General features: G+C 39.9%; 1 protein-coding gene across 1 annotated transcript in view; it reads left to right on the forward strand.

Annotated features, from left to right (window-relative positions):
- Window positions 1-15855, forward strand: part of ITPR1 (inositol 1,4,5-trisphosphate receptor type 1) — a 187309-nt gene that overhangs the window by 70107 nt on the left and 101347 nt on the right. The window contains exons 13-26 of the mRNA XM_076346702.1: window positions 1023-1177; window positions 2461-2560; window positions 3028-3188; window positions 3990-4131; window positions 4505-4663; window positions 5252-5424; window positions 5684-5803; window positions 7135-7329; window positions 9058-9309; window positions 10710-10851; window positions 11835-11988; window positions 12325-12512; window positions 14034-14172; window positions 15669-15727. Coding sequence (XP_076202817.1) covers window positions 1023-1177; window positions 2461-2560; window positions 3028-3188; window positions 3990-4131; window positions 4505-4663; window positions 5252-5424; window positions 5684-5803; window positions 7135-7329; window positions 9058-9309; window positions 10710-10851; window positions 11835-11988; window positions 12325-12512; window positions 14034-14172; window positions 15669-15727 — 2139 coding nt within the window. The remainder of the gene's footprint in view (window positions 1-1022; window positions 1178-2460; window positions 2561-3027; window positions 3189-3989; window positions 4132-4504; window positions 4664-5251; window positions 5425-5683; window positions 5804-7134; window positions 7330-9057; window positions 9310-10709; window positions 10852-11834; window positions 11989-12324; window positions 12513-14033; window positions 14173-15668; window positions 15728-15855) is intronic.

Raw genomic sequence — 15855 nt, forward strand, 5'->3', positions numbered from 1 at the left:
GTCCTTACACCAGGACTTTGAAAGACAGGTACTTGAATGCTGACTACTTTGGGTGCCTACTTGCACTGGTGCCAAGGTCACAGAGAAGCTGATAAATTGGTTGCTTGATCACTTTGAATGTTACATCTAGGATTTAGATGTTTATACTTGGACAGCTGGCTCCTGTGTTGTGTCAGACAGCAACCTTTCTATTGACTAGTGATACCTGGTAGTTCCCTAGGAAAGGTTTTAGAGAAAGTTGTTGTTGCTTTTTCCTAGTTTATCTTTATTTTTTCCTACCCTTTTGTCCTTTCATCTCAAAATCCAGGGTTTTACTCAGTTGATGTTAGTATCTTTGTTAAAGGAGGCTGGTAATTTGCTAGCACCTTGGGAAAAAAAGATACTTCTGATGCCACGTCCTTTGTAGCGTATCATTTTGTTCGAGTGCATCATAAGCTGAAGTGTGAACAGCAAGACAGCTAACTTCTTGATTAGCTTTTGTTTCATTTGTCTGTGATTGATAGGTGCGAGTCCTGTTTTTGCTGCTGAAGTTGATTATTTCCCAGCAAGATTGTTGGTACATAGTATAGCTGATTTTTGTATTTGCAGCTCACACAATTATTTTGTTAGAATGATAATTCTAACAAATACATTTCAAAAGCCAGTAGTGTCAGGGGTGGGGATCTTGGCAGATGTGGGTCATCTGAAACTAGTTAGAGTTCCCAGTGCGCTGTGGGGTGAATGGCTGGGGGATTTTGAGTCTTTTCTGGCACTGTCTGAAAGACATAACCTCTGTGGTTTAGGATTTTTATTATGTTTGTGATCCAGAAATACTCAGAAGTTAACACCAGGGAACGCGAAGAAATGGTTGGCAAGATCAGCTACTTCTCAGTTTTACTGGTGTCCTAAAGCCCAGCTGTCTTAACTGGTACTTGGAGTGGTTCAGAGTTATGTCTGCAAATTACAGGACACATCTGTTTAACACTAGGCAGGTGGGTCTGGAGGGCTTGGTCTGACTGTGTGTGATGGGACTTCTTCCACAGCTGGACCCTGAGCAGGATGCCTCCAGAAGAGGCTTGCGCAGTGCTCAGGAGAAGATGGCGTACTCCCTGGTGTCTGTGCCTGAAGGAAATGATATCTCCTCCATATTTGAGCTGGACCCTACCACCTTGCGAGGAGGAGATAGCCTTGTCCCCAGGTACAGCTAAGTGTACTGTTAGAACTGACTGCTTTGGAGTTTGATTTTTTTTTATTTTATTTTAAGGTAAAGCTGTCTCCCGCTATGGTTTTTTTATCCTTTGGCATTAAGATTCTTCCTCAAATTAATACAGAAATACTTAGCAAGTGCCTGAAGCTTCACTTTAGTACTTTACAATTGAGTTATAAGTAACAGAACCCTATTTTACTGATGGGAAAACGGAGATTAAGTGACTTCCTTCCCAGTGAACAAACTGGAACTAAAAGCCTTGGGCGCCCTCTGAAGCCACTCTCATGACCTGTCTGTATTATGTTAGCTAGGATGTAACATCAAGTATTTAGCGCTTAATTTTCTATTGTTTACATGTCCTTTGCTGTTCATATGGTACCTCTTGCTACTTAAAAGATGCTGTACCCTTCAAAGATACACAGTCTGCATACAGGCTCTTTGCTGTCTGTTCCCACTGAGAAAGCACAGCATATTTATTCCATCTACTTTATCTAAGCAACTCTCTAAATCATCAGATACTCTTAAATTAGCAGAAGTTAACATGGCCACCAAAAGCAGCTGTCCTGGCTGCCTCTTCTGTCCTTAGGGCTGTCATGGTTGTGTGGAGAGAGGAGGTTGTACTGCAGCTGAGAGACTGTTTCTTATCCTGGCCTAAGATGCTCATCTGACTGTGGCTTGACATCTTTTATCAAAGAGCTGGTACATGCAAAATAGTGTCATTGCCAGAAATACCTGAGAAAACTAAGTCTGGGAACTGCTGTCCCCATAGGATTTCTGCTAGAGAAAATGGTTGCGTGCTAGTCTCGTGTTCTGGTGTCTTAATGGACCTTTGCTGCTTGTACAACATTGACTAGTTATACAAAGAGTCAATTCTCAGTTTAGAAAATATAAAATAGATAGCAGGGAGTTATAGGCTGAAAAATACAAAGGTAAGGGAGAAAGCTGACAGTTCAGATACACCATAGCATGTGGAAATGTGAGGACTTGAAGAGGCTTAATTTGTTACTGTGCAGCAGCTGAGTTACAGCAACAAAATATAGAAGTAGTTCTGTTTTACAGCAGAATCTATTTTATTATATAAGAAGACTTCTTAAGGTGAATTTATAGAATGAAATAAGGAAAGAAGAGTCTTACTCCTGTTATGGTATGCTGCACGGATAAAGATGACACTTTTTTTCCCACCTGTTCCTGCCAACATCTTGCAATTTGAACAATGCAAAGATTTCCCGTCTGGGTAACTGGCTCATGCTTTGAAACTTTTGATTTTCTTTCAGGAACTCTTATGTCAGACTTAGACACCTTTGCACTAACACCTGGGTTCATAGTACCAATATCCCTATTGATAAAGAGGAGGAGAAACCTGTGATGCTTAAAGTAAGTCCTGTTACTTTATATAAGCACATCCTTTGATTCCTGTACTTTCATGCAAGTGGTGTTGGTAGGAGAAGTTCCAGTCCCTTGAGACTGCTGGGTTTGTCAAACAGCAAGCAGCTTAACAGCAATGAGTAGTGCCTATGCAAAATGTTTCATCTAAAAGCTTAGGTTTTCATAGTAGTTTACTAGTTACGCTGTTCAATTTCTACTGTACGACAGTCATCATGAGGAGAATTTTTTCCACTGTCTACAGCAACGTTTTGCAATCTCTCCTGATGTTTCTCTGGATTTAGGAACACCTTTGAGCTTGCACAGAGCGGTACTGTTCTCAAAGTTTGACTTCATCAGTAGCCTCATACTGTCTAAGTGGAGCGTGGCTTTTCTTCTGTTTTATTATCACTGAGTATGTGAGTCACTACTTTGTTTCCTGCCTTTTGGTTTGATGATAAAACTTCTCTGGGTTTCAGATTGGTACTTCTCCAGTAAAAGAGGACAAAGAAGCTTTTGCTATAGTACCAGTTTCCCCTGCAGAGGTTCGGGACTTGGATTTTGCAAATGATGCAAGTAAGGTTTTAGGTTCCATTGCTGGCAAGTTGGAAAAGGGAACAATAACCCAGAATGAAAGAAGGTAAGGAAGCAAGAATTTGGTTCAGATAATGTTGTTTCCTTTACTCAATAACTGTTTCTTTGAAAATTTTATCTATGTATGTTATCTTCAGGAGAGGGATTTTGTTTCCTATGTGATTAGATTTAAAAAAAAAAAAAAGTTGATGGTTTTATTGTTGATGTGTCCATAGCGGAGGTTTTCAAGCCTATTCTGTCAAACCCTCCCTGTTGCTCTGTGAAATGAGAGCATGAGAACTGTTGTTGTGAACTTGGAGGAATAATCCACAGCATACCTTTCTTGATGGGCTTTGCAAATTGAGTGTGGGAATTTATAATCCATCTTGTGAAGACTGAACACATGACTTCTTGCAAATCCTCTGACAATGTCCATGAAAAGTACGTGGCCACACAAAAAGAGCGCAGAGTCGGCTGTGTAAAACCCGGGCCCATGTGCTTCTATAGCCAATGTCTTTATTTGGCCTTGGGAGAGATTATCACCTGATTTTTTATTTTTATTTTTTTGGCAATCTAAAGAACTGCCAAATAGAACTTGGTGAGCATATAGTTGCCCTAAAGTGATACCGTTGTCCTACTGCTGCTATGGTTTAGCTATTAGACAGTAAGGCTACAGCAATAGGGAGCATTAGTTCCTAATTTTAAGTTCTGTACAAACCTCTGTGCTTTATCCAGCATCTGAGTCAGTCTCTAATTGGTGTTCTTTTTTCACTTAGCATTTTGAAATCTATGTAAACTTACGCTGGCATTGTTCTTTGAACAGATAGAATCTGTAGTCTTGTATTAACAACTTCTGGCTTTTCTGTAGATCTGTTACCAAATTGTTGGAGGATTTGGTCTACTTTGTTACTGGTGGAACTAATTCTGGACAAGACGTCCTTGAAGTGGTATTTTCTAAACCTAACAGAGAACGGCAAAAGCTTATGAGAGAACAGAATATTCTAAAGCAGGTAGGCTGCATTTTTCTCTAAACTCTGCCTACAAGAAGGTTGTCAGAAAAGAGAAACTAGTAACAGAGAACCTGGCCAAATTATTGGGACCAAAAGATCCTTTGAGTTTCTAGCTTTCAGCAGGCTCTTGGTGGTGGACTGTAGGCATACCATTGCTAGAAGAAAAAATTACAGAATATGGTGTTGAATAAAGGTGACCAACAACGTCTTCTGTCCAGGCTACTCTATGGCCAGGAAACTTGGTAACTATAGTGTATTTCTGATGTACCTTTTAGAAATTTAAAGATGCTGACACAGTGCTTTTACCCTAATTTTAATCAGATGAATGCAGTGTCTCATGGGATTTTATCTTTGTTTTTTAATAAATTTGTAGATTTTCAAGTTGTTGCAAGCACCATTTATGGACAGCGGTGATGGCCCGATGTTGCGGTTGGAGGAGCTTGGAGACCAGCGTCATGCTCCCTTCAGACACATATGCCGGCTTTGCTACAGAGTGCTGAGACACTCTCAGCAGGATTACAGAAAGAATCAGGTTTGAACTATGTCTGTAGCTTTCAATGGCACTAACATTGTTCCTGTGCTCCAAAAAAATAAAAGCTACATCCCATTAAACTCTGCTATGCTGTGCTCTGATCGTACAGTCAGCAAAAAAATTTTGGATTGCTCAGTTTTACTCTTATCTGGTATTTTTCATCTCTATCAGAGACTATATGCAGTATAATTAGTACCAGTTCTAAGGGGAATTTGAGAAAACAACAGAATTGCTAACTGTCAAATCCAGGTGAATTATAAGATTTTCTTCACTCCTTGTGTACTCCACACTCCATTGAAAGTTAACCTGTGAATTAAGGTTAACCTTTTTTGTTGCCATTTATTAAAACCAAACTCATATCAGATAAGGATAAATGCGTTGGTGGTGTCTAGCCTGGGAGGGAGGGAGGGGTTAAGGTTATCTGTCATCACTTGCTTTCTCTCAGAAGAACAACAATTTGAATCTAATCCAGTTTGCTTCTTGGGATGTTGATATCGACAAACATCTTACTGTTTTCTGCTATTGATTATTTTCTTAAATTCTGAGAATTAATTACACCACCTTCTTTCTTCCCTCTGTGTTTTGAAGGAATACATTGCAAAGCAGTTTGGCTTCATGCAGAAGCAAATTGGCTACGATGTCTTGGCCGAGGACACTATTACAGCACTGCTTCATAACAATCGCAAGCTCTTGGAGAAGCACATCACAGCTGCCGAGATTGACACTTTTGTTAGTCTTGTGAGGAAAAATAGGGAGCCCAGGTGAGATCTGCATTTTTGAGTATATGATTACCCTTTTCCTCTTAGCCTTCTGAGAAAAATCTGTACCTGCCAACTTGTTAGTAAGGAAGCACAGCTAGTTCACTTCTTTTTTGGCACTTGCCATAACTTCCCCCTCGGGCAACAGTCTCACTCTGCAATGTTAAAATGGAGTTCTGAATGTTTTCTTACTGAAATGTAGATTGCTTCAGTCTAGATCTCAACAAGGATTGATACCCTTTTGGCTCGCGTTTTCCAACAGGTTTTTGGATTACCTCTCAGATCTGTGCGTTTCCATGAACAAGTCTATTCCAGTGACACAGGAGTTGATCTGTAAAGCCGTGCTGAATCCAGCAAATGCAGACATTCTCATTGAAACTAAGTAAGTTAATGCCTTTAAAGATGGTTTTCCTAGCATGAAACAGAAGGAAGGTGATTCAAAGCTGAGAGCACTGCTGGCACGTCTAGAGAAAGCAGTTAAGTATGTGTGGGGTCCTCTTCAAATACACAGTAAATGGGTATTGGTGACAGCAGGCGCCTGCCGTATGCATTCTCAGTCCTGCAGTCAGAGAAATCTTTCAGATATCTCACGTTTGATCAAAGTAGACAGACTTCGCAGGAAGGTGTGCAGGGTCCTGTGGGCCTGATCCTTCTCTGGGCTTCAGGCGTTCCTCCATAAGGTGTCTGAAGTGAGCAAGCACTTCTTGGGTGCAGGCCCACTGAGCTCAGCTTGCAGTAAAGCAGAAGCTGATGCATCTCTGCTCACCCTTTTCTCCCTCTGCGGTTAGGATTTTGGTGTCCAGCTCTCAGCATTGCCCTGCCATTGCTGAAGCATCACAGCAGGCACCAAATCCCAATTATCTTTCATAAATATGGATTTATTCGATGTGTGGAATAGGGCACAGATAATCATTATCAAAATACTGTAAAAAGGAAGCAGGTCTCTTGTCAGGTAGTATTTAAAACACAAATGGATGAGAGTATTCTTGCACAGTTAATTCTCTTCATGGAATCATAAAGACTGTATTTATTTCCACCAGCACTTAAAGTTGCTACATCACTTATTTGTTCTTATCCTTGTGTATTTAACTTGTCTTTTTTTCAGATGTATGATCTTTTTTTGCTGAAGCCCCCAAAGCCTTTTTAGTTTCAGTAGCTTATTTGTTTCTAGTTACTTCGCCACATAAGCAGAAAGAAGTTCTGATCCAATTGGCATTTATGGGATACAGAACTAATCGATCTTTAGATATTTTTGTTTACCAAATCCTTTCCTAGTCTGTTGAATGATCTTTGAACCAGTTCTCCTATGAAGATGTTTTTGAAAGTCAGTTAGACGTGTCTTTAACTTCCTTGTTTCTTTATCTTCATCAATTGAATGGAGCTGAAATGTTGGTCTTTAAAAAGAAGGAGGCTGAATAGAAAGCTTATAAGCTAAATTCATTCTAACCTAATGTTTTTTTAATAATAAACCCCAAAGATTTTATGTAGTAAACTGCTACTGCTGAAAGAGTAAGATACTCTGCTTTTACTTTGCAGAGTTGAGGAATAAAATTTGTGTTTTCTGAATGCAGGTGAGATCACAAAATTAGTTACTTCTATATCACCAGTACACTTTAGCAAGTGTCTTTTTTAGCAAGTGTCTTAAAAGAAATGTTCTAAAAGATCTGCATGGGTCTTGGCAGTTTGTAATCTAATCTAACTTCCTTCTGGCAGGCTGGTCCTCTCTCGATTTGAGTTTGAAGAAGTGTCAAGTGGAGAAAATGCCTTGGAAGTTGGAGAAGATGAGGAAGAAGTGTGGTTGTTCTGGAGAGACACTAACAAGGAAATCCGCAGTAAGAGTATCAGAGAGTTGGCTCAGGATGCTAAGGAAGGGCAGAAGGAAGATCGGGACGTACTCAGCTACTACAGGTTAACAGCATGTGCAGTAGTTGGCTAGCAAAGTTCATCAAGGCTGTGTGGGGAAGCCTTTGGTTTATAGGTTGTAGTTGGTTTGGGGGAAAGGATACTGGTTTTGTGGACAAAATAGCCCTTAGAGTGAGGATGAAGTCTCTTTGAAGTGAGAGCTAAAAGCACAAAGCTATTCGTGGTAAGAAGTCCAATTATCAGCATAAGCAAGTTTAAACTGATTTTAAAAAAAAAAAAAAAAATAGTTGAGGCTTAGAGTGCATTGAATTTGCACAGCACTTAATGCCTGTATTTCTGCTTGGTTTCCTGGTAAGTGGGTGTTATGAGACAGCCTGTATGTTAACCGTTTAGTTTACCTGTATTCAGATGGTAGTTGGGGTGAACAACTGCTTGCAGCATTTCAGCATGCACATGGCTTTGCTTTTGATTTTAAAGAAGTCACTGCTGCTCTCCTTGCCTTCTAAATGTGTCTCTAAGCTCAAAGCCTTCAGTGGTCCTGTAGTTCTCAGCAGGGCAATATATGAAGTTATGAAAATGCCACAAGTTTGGTTTGATTAATGTGCAGTGCTCTTTTGTACGGCTTAAGCTATGCTTTTAGCAGTTTCTGACATGAAGCGATGTTTCCAGATGACTTGACAAGACACCAAGTTCTTGGCATAGTGTAAGATCAGGTTTCAGCCCAGACCAAATTCCTGTGTCTGGGTTATAAACTTCTGAGAGTAGTTTGACGGACTTGATTCTGGTCACGCAGACAGTACAACTACATTTTTTTATTTTTAATAGCGATCTTATTTTGCATTATCTCTTCCATTGAAATAGTTCTTGCAGTAGACTTCCTAATACATGTTTTTATTTGAGCCTATTGGAGGGCTGAGCTCAAAAGGAGACCTCTTGTATATATTTTAACAAATTGTATCTGCTTTTAAAATAGATTTTCTTGCACTTGTTTTTAAGTAGAATTGATAGTGTTAATTATTTTTTAGTCTACATTACAGACTTGTGAACATGCTTAAAACAAGGGTTTAGGATACGGTTTGGTAAAATTCCCATGAGGAGTGCTGAGAGTGAAAAGAAGTCTGCTTTCAATTAAATGTTCATTTCTTTAGGAAACCTCACAGTTGACACGATTGAACGCAAGCCTGTATGAATACTCATGAATGTTGGACGTGTGCTTTTTGACTAAAGGCTAATTATCAGTCTGTTGAATGTGTACACCTTAAATGCCAGTTGCTTGGTTTTAGTTTATGGACTGAAAAGCTTAGGAATTAAGTTTAGGTTTTCTCTACTGATTCTTTGACTGAAGGGAGCAGAGCTCCCTTAGTTGTTTAATCAGTACCTGATTTTTAATGATTCTGTAGTCTATCTGCATTGTTGCCTCAGTGAACAACTGCAGCTTCAGCATCAGTGAGAAGTGTTTGGTCTTCTACAGTATTTAGGCTGAGTTGCCTTAAGTGTTCTTTGGATTCTTCCGTAGCTTTCATAAACAGTGTTACTTAGTTCTATGTAACTCTCAGAAGAACATGATGACTCCTTTTATTCTTTTTTTCCACTATACGTTACCTTTTACTAGTGTTTGATAAGTACTTTATTCTTTCCATAATAAGTATAGCTGTATTACTGGAAAAAATATAAGATTCGTTCTATATAAGAGCATATCAGTGCTATACCCAGTGGACATTTCTGGAAATTAAAGTGTAAGCTGTTTGTTTATGTATTTTTTTTCCCCTGAAGATACCAACTAAACCTCTTTGCTAGAATGTGCCTTGATCGACAGTACTTAGCCATAAATGAAATATCTGGCCAGCTGGATGTGGACCTCATTCTCCGTTGCATGTCTGATGAAAACTTGCCATATGATCTGAGAGCGTCTTTCTGCCGGCTAATGCTTCATATGCACGTTGATCGTGACCCCCAAGAACAAGTAACACCAGTGAAGTATGCTCGTCTGTGGTCTGAAATACCTTCTGAAATTGCTATTGATGAGTGAGTACTGGCTGGAATGGTGTGGGGAAAGAAATTACATCACTCCTGATTTTTAAAACAAAACCAGATCAATCCTAGTATCATGCATTGTTTATACTGTTTCTGTTTAAAAATAAAAAAAAAAAATTAAAAACCCATCATGTATTCAAACCCTGTAGTTTCATTTGCCTGTAACGTTTGCTGGAGAAGAACCTTCCTGAGAACAAAATAACGTTCCTGTATGTGTGTGGTGTAAGCTGTGAGGCAGTAGGGGTTTGTCTCCAAAACACGCAGTGATCACAGTGATGGTCTGTCTCTGATTTGGGTGATGTGATGAGTGACCTAGCCCCGGGGAGGGAAAGCAAGGGAGGACTATTTCATTTTTTCCTCCTGCCTTATTTGATTGGAGTATAGACTCTTCAGGGCAGATTGTCCATATAGAAGCTTGTGCAATTAAAAGCAAAAACAAGAGGGAAGATGCTGAAACAAGTAATGTGCTGGGAACACAGTCATGTTCCTTAACCTCCAATGGAAAATACTCTGATTCAGTGGTGAAACCTTATACAAAACCACATCTAGACTGGAGACACAATTTCTTGACCATAGACTTGTATTAACTCTTTATAGTACAAATAATTTGACATTTATAGTACTTCAACTGTTCAGAACTCAATTTTTTGGTTGGAGAAAATGAACATTTAAAATTTGTGTTAAATGTTAGGATTTTGAGTCTTGTCAGTATTAGTACTGGTGTTTAGTGGTTTCTTCTTTTTCCCTCCCTTCTCTCCTTGCTAGCCTAGTTTTCTTTGCTGAGAGAGATGCAGTAGATCATATTCAACTTTAAATGCCAAAATAGAAAAACAAATGGCTTCAGCTCTGGCAGAGGCTAAACAGTGATACGTGATCAAACAGGAGAACTAGAAGTAGTTAGTGGAAAGTGGTGGGGATTGTCTTTTTTGAATGCTCTCTGCACACGCTGAGAAACCTAGAATTTGTATTAAGAAAAATTAATGTCTACTTTGCATATATATTGTTTTTATTTGGAGGAAATTAGCATCCACAGTCAGCATCTCTTGGCCACGTCTGTTTGCCTTAGTGCTGTACATAGCTTGTCATTGTTTCCACTAAAATCATAAGGGTTTCTTTTTTTATTTATTGGGACAAAATTCTCTTGTTTTGTTTTCCTCAGACATTTTTAAACAGTGCAAAATGAGCGTATGGGATAAAACAGCAAAAGCCAGGAAATTATGGCGTCAGCTTCTTGACTCCCTTGTTTGGATAAATTATTTAACAGCTTTTAACTTTTCTTAGATTTTGACAAACCGATGAAAAATTGTATCGGGGGAAGAGCGCCCTGTGTATTTGCATGCTAAGTTTTGTGTTCTGTTTTGTTTTTTGTTGTTTTTTTTTTTCCTCTTCAGCTATGATAGCAGTGGAACTTCCAAAGATGAAATTAAGGAGAGATTTGCACAAACAATGGAATTTGTAGAGGAATATTTAAGAGATGTGGTGTGTCAGAGGTTCCCTTTCTCTGATAAAGAGAAAAATAAGCTCACTTTTGAGGTAGTTATCCAGTTCTGATTTTATCCTTTTTTTTTTTTGTGGAATGTTGGTACTTTTTTCAACACTAGGTAGACTGGCAAGTAATTAGTGAGTGCTAAGCCTCAGCAGGCTCCTACCTTCCAGTGTAGTCCTTTCTCCTCATGCACGCAACTCCACTGAAGTTTGTGACAGTTTGCAATGATAGTTCTTCAAATACAATTAATGAATGTGAGCTTATGTCTTAGATTTGCAGCAGCCCTGTTTACTTTTTGTGCTCTCACTGTTATTGCAAAGTCAAGCTTTACTGGAATAAATATTCTCAAACTAAACACTGTCTGCATGTACAGATAGTCTCTAGAGCTTGCAGTATTACTCAGGAACAATACAGTGTCCTGTGACTTACTGACCTATTAATATAGTCTATCTGTGCAAATAAAATGTAGCAAATCCATGCAGTAGTATTCCCTAAATAACCATTAATTTAACAAAATGTGTGATATTTCTTTAAAAAGAAAAGTATTGGAGGGATTATACTTCAGATAATGGGACTACATTAAGTATTTGCACTATATGTGAAATTCTTATGTGTGAAATTTGAAGCAGTGCATGTGGAGGACTTGTGGGGAAACTATAACTTGGTAGCAGTAAGCTTTAGATGCATGTTACTTCTTTTTGTAAGATAAAACCATAAAAAGCATCTGTACATTCCCTCTAGTCTTGACCTATCTTACCTTTTCTGTAATGAGACAAATATGGTATGATTTTGTAGCTATAGAATATCAATTGCAGGTACAGACTGTTACTCCAGGCATTGCAGTATTTGTAGGCAAGTAGAAAACTTTCTGGTAAAATGCAGAACTGTACAGTCTTATGGAATTATGAGGTATTATGGTAAGAATGTGACTCACAGCCAGGTTCTTGATCTTTTCACTGTGTTAAGACAACTTGATTGTGATAGCAAAATGTTTAGTATTAATCCAGGCTTTTTATTATTATTTTGGTAGGTTGTTAACTTAGCCAGAAATCTGATATATTTTGGTTTCTACAACTTCTGTGACCTCCTCAGACTAACCAAAATCCTCCTTGCTATATTAGACTGTGTGCACATCACTACCATCTTCCCTATTACCAAGATGGCAAAAGGCGAGGAAAGTAAAGGTAAGGCTGAAAAATGATTGGCAGAACAGATTATTCTTTGGTAGTTTCTAGTTCATCTCAAAATGTCAATGTGGATTTGAAATCTTCTACTCCTTTCTGTCTGTGGCTTGGCTGTACAGCTGAGCAATGCCTACGATGAAAGAGGGAGAGGGCAGGGGGTTTCTGAAAGTACTGCAGGGCTTCTGTTGACTTCCATCTGTTCAGGGATTTAGGTGTCCACCTGGCCTTGTTTAATGTTGAGACAATTTCTCTTCATAGGATGTGGAGGGTCCTTGCCCTGTTAATGCAGTCCCATTACACCATCATAACCTTACCTGTTTACCTACCTCTCTGAAGGGAGCAATGTGATGAGATCAATCCACGGAGTCGGTGAGCTGATGACCCAGGTGGTGCTCAGAGGCGGTGGGTTCTTGCCCATGACTCCGCTTGCTGCTGCTCCTGAGGGTAATGTCAAGCAGAGTGAACCAGAGAAAGAGGACATCCTGGTAATGGACACAAAGCTGAAGATCATCGAAATACTTCAGGTACTAGCAACACAAATTAATGTAGCATCTTGTGCTGTCTTTAATCTAAGCATTAATATAGTGCCATGCTGCCTTTTAATTCACTCCTGCCTTGTATGTGCCTCTTTTAAACTGGTAAAGCATTACAAGAGTGACTTTTTCAGGCATGCAGCACTCAATTGCATATGACAATATTATGCCATTACTGAAACAATTTAATAGAAATGAGTTTGCGATAGACATCTGCTTATTTAACAGTGATTTCTAAATACCTGACTTGATGAAGTGGAGAGCTCATTTTCCACCTTACTGTCTCAGTAATTTCCCTGAATATACAGGGCCATGTTGTTAAGTGCCTCCAGGAAGAGGGAGGTACTTGAGACTCCTCCTCGTACAGCCATCAGCCTGAAATGGTTTTTATGCATGCACATTTGCCAGCCTTGCTGTCTCTTCCATCTCTGTCTGGCTCTTCTTACTTGTTCACTCCTAAGTCTTTGGGACACAGAAGTTTTTTTTCCCTCTTCCACAGCACTGTCTTGATCTGGATGTTGCCACAGAATTACTGCACTGAAATCCATCTTCTCTCCCTCAGTGCAGGAGTCACTTTTCTGTTCAGTAACTTCATGGGCAAGTTCATGGAGGCCAGAATGCTGCAAAAGCCTTGTGGGCGAAAGTATGCGAAGCAGCGGGAAAGCCATGGTGTACCTTCCCCGTGCCCCCGTGGGAGGTTTCGCACATAGCTGGGTTTGAGGTTATGCCCTTCCCCTCAGCAGCAGATGCAGCATGTAGGGGGGGCTTGATTCACTTCCTTTCACCACTGCTAATTTTAGTTAAAGCCAGAACTTCTCTTATGGCCTGGCATGTGCAATGGGATATTTTAGTGTGCCAGTATTCCCCTTGTTACTGTGGGTTATTAAAACTGGCATTAAGCATTTTCCCATAAATTTGAGAACACTGCAAGTGTTCTTTGCGTTGTACTACTTTCCTCAAGAGGGAGGAAGACCACCGAGAAGGTGGTCTCTGCTACACCGGAGGTTTCACTGGCACTAGCTAATACAGCCCACCTGAACTGGTAGCTGCTGTATGGCAGCAGCAGGCTGCGATGCTGGGCTTGTGGCAGCAGCTTGTGTTCAGCTTCCCCTGCCACAGCACCCTGTGGCACAGCAAACCACAGCAGCGTTTGTCTGTCAGATTCCTGCTGGTTTCAGAACGGAGATAGAAATGCTGCTTTCCTTTCCTGGGGGGCAGGGTGAGGATGCCTGCATTGGGCAGTAACGAGAGATCAAAACTCTGCCAAAATCTTTTACTCATAAGTATTTATTACTGTGTGCATATCATATGCTCATTGAAATCGCTGAAAAAAAAAAATCACTGAATTCTGGGGATTTTTAGGAAAACATTTGCATACCTCTTCTCCAAGTTAAATCCACATTTTTACTATGTTGATCTTGTGTGTTTGTAGTGCTGTATTATGTGTCAATTGTATATGTGCTTGGAAATAGACAAGCTATTTCAATATTTTTAACACTTCTGTATTATCAGTTTATTTTGAATGTGAGATTGGACTACAGAATCTCCTGCCTACTTTGTATATTTAAACATGAATTTGATGAAAGCAATGCCCAGATGTCTGAATCACCCACTGGAAGCAGTAATCAAGAAATGCCAGCTAATGTACCAGGTTAGTTATTTTGCAAAGAATGAATTTGTGTGGGTTAGGGAAGACTCTTTAATCTTAGAGGTGCTAATTGGATAATTGATTCAGGTTCTTGCTTTGGCATATAAATGGTCCCACTGAAGCAAAGTACCCTGCTAGCAGCGGGAATAATGGTAGGGATCATTTCCATATACCCCAAACAAAACCCAGGATTTGTTTGTACTCTCTCCTACTTGTTTCCATGAGTTAAGTATGACCAAGAGCCTGAGATGCATTGTTTGAAGAAAACCTGAAATAAACACTATCATGTGTGATCTGTTATCAAGCTCAAATTATATCTTTTGTATTAATGTTTCTGCCTGAAGGAAAAGGATCCCCAAAGTAATCTGATTTCCTCTATCCCTTTCCCCTGGCCTGATGCCTCTACCCACCCAAACTTCTCTTTTCCAAAGGTATTGTATGAAGGCAAGACATCTGGAGGTGTCTGTATCTCAGTGCTGCTAGACAAGGGTATGAAAGTAAGCTGTTAAGGAGCTTGTCATGTCCAGTGTTCTTAATTGAAAGCAGTATAGTTAGTGGACTGGGTAGATGGGGTGTTGTCAATTGCTGTATTGCTTTTCAGGGGAAAAAGTGTCCTGTAGTTAGGACCTGTACCATGTAGGAATAACTGGACTTTAAAAGTGCAGCTTGTTAGACATCAAACAGTTTTTCTCCCTCAATATGGGGACCGTATCTCTGGATGCAAAAGAGAAAGATAAGGAAAACGTGGTTTAGATGTGAAGCCTTCAAAGGGAGGAGACTGTTTCTTTTGATCTTACTTCAAAGGGCATGTGTTTACTTTTTTTTCTTGGGCTGCCTGTCCAGCAGCCCCCCGGGGTGCCAGGGCCTTCGAAACTGGGCTGGCGGGGAAAGCGAGAGCTCTTTGAGCTAAACTTTGGAAGTAAGAGGGTAGATGTTTTTGGCAAAGATGTAAATTCCCAGTGCTCTTTCCCCTTTGCAAATGTTTGTGAAAGATTGAGAGCTCCAATACTGGTTTACCTTTTTTTTTTTAATTTCAAAATATTGGTCACTGCCCATGTGATAATATATACCTTATACTGAAAAATGCAAAGACCTTTTTGTCTCTTGAGCCACAGGGCTATTGCTGTCATTGCTGAATTTATTGCTTTAGAACTTCTCAAGGCTGAAGTTTGGTGTTTCTTGTCGCTGGCCCCTCTGACATGAGGTCCCATCAGTGTCCTGGAATGATGCTGGTGCAATCTAAAAATAGGCAAGAGAAGAATAAGCCTGGATGTTGCTGAAGTGACTATGCAGTTTAATTTGTGAGCTGAGAACAGGTTAATTTATTGTCTTATGTTATCTTAGTAGGCTGCTTCAGTAATCTCTCAGCGTTCCTTTCAGCTTGTTATGACCCTCTTGTTTACAGCTACATCACCACTTGTTGTTTAGAATGTTTTTAGGCTGCAAAAACATCTCTGGTGCCATTCTGACATAACATATTTGTCTTGTTATTTTCTCAGGAGCCCTGGACTTTGAACATATTGAAGAACAAGCTGAGGGGATCTTTGGTGGAAGGAAAGTATCTCTTCACTAGTGCTAATCAAGGGGTAGCTCAGCAGTTCCCAGGCTGTAGCCCTCAGGGCTACCAAGGAGAGGGGATTGCAGTTGAAAGGGAGGTGGTAACTGGGAAAAGATTGGCAACAGCTG

This window comes from Aptenodytes patagonicus, chromosome 8, assembly GCF_965638725.1.
Source record: "Aptenodytes patagonicus chromosome 8, bAptPat1.pri.cur, whole genome shotgun sequence".
NCBI lineage: Eukaryota > Metazoa > Chordata > Aves > Sphenisciformes > Spheniscidae > Aptenodytes > Aptenodytes patagonicus.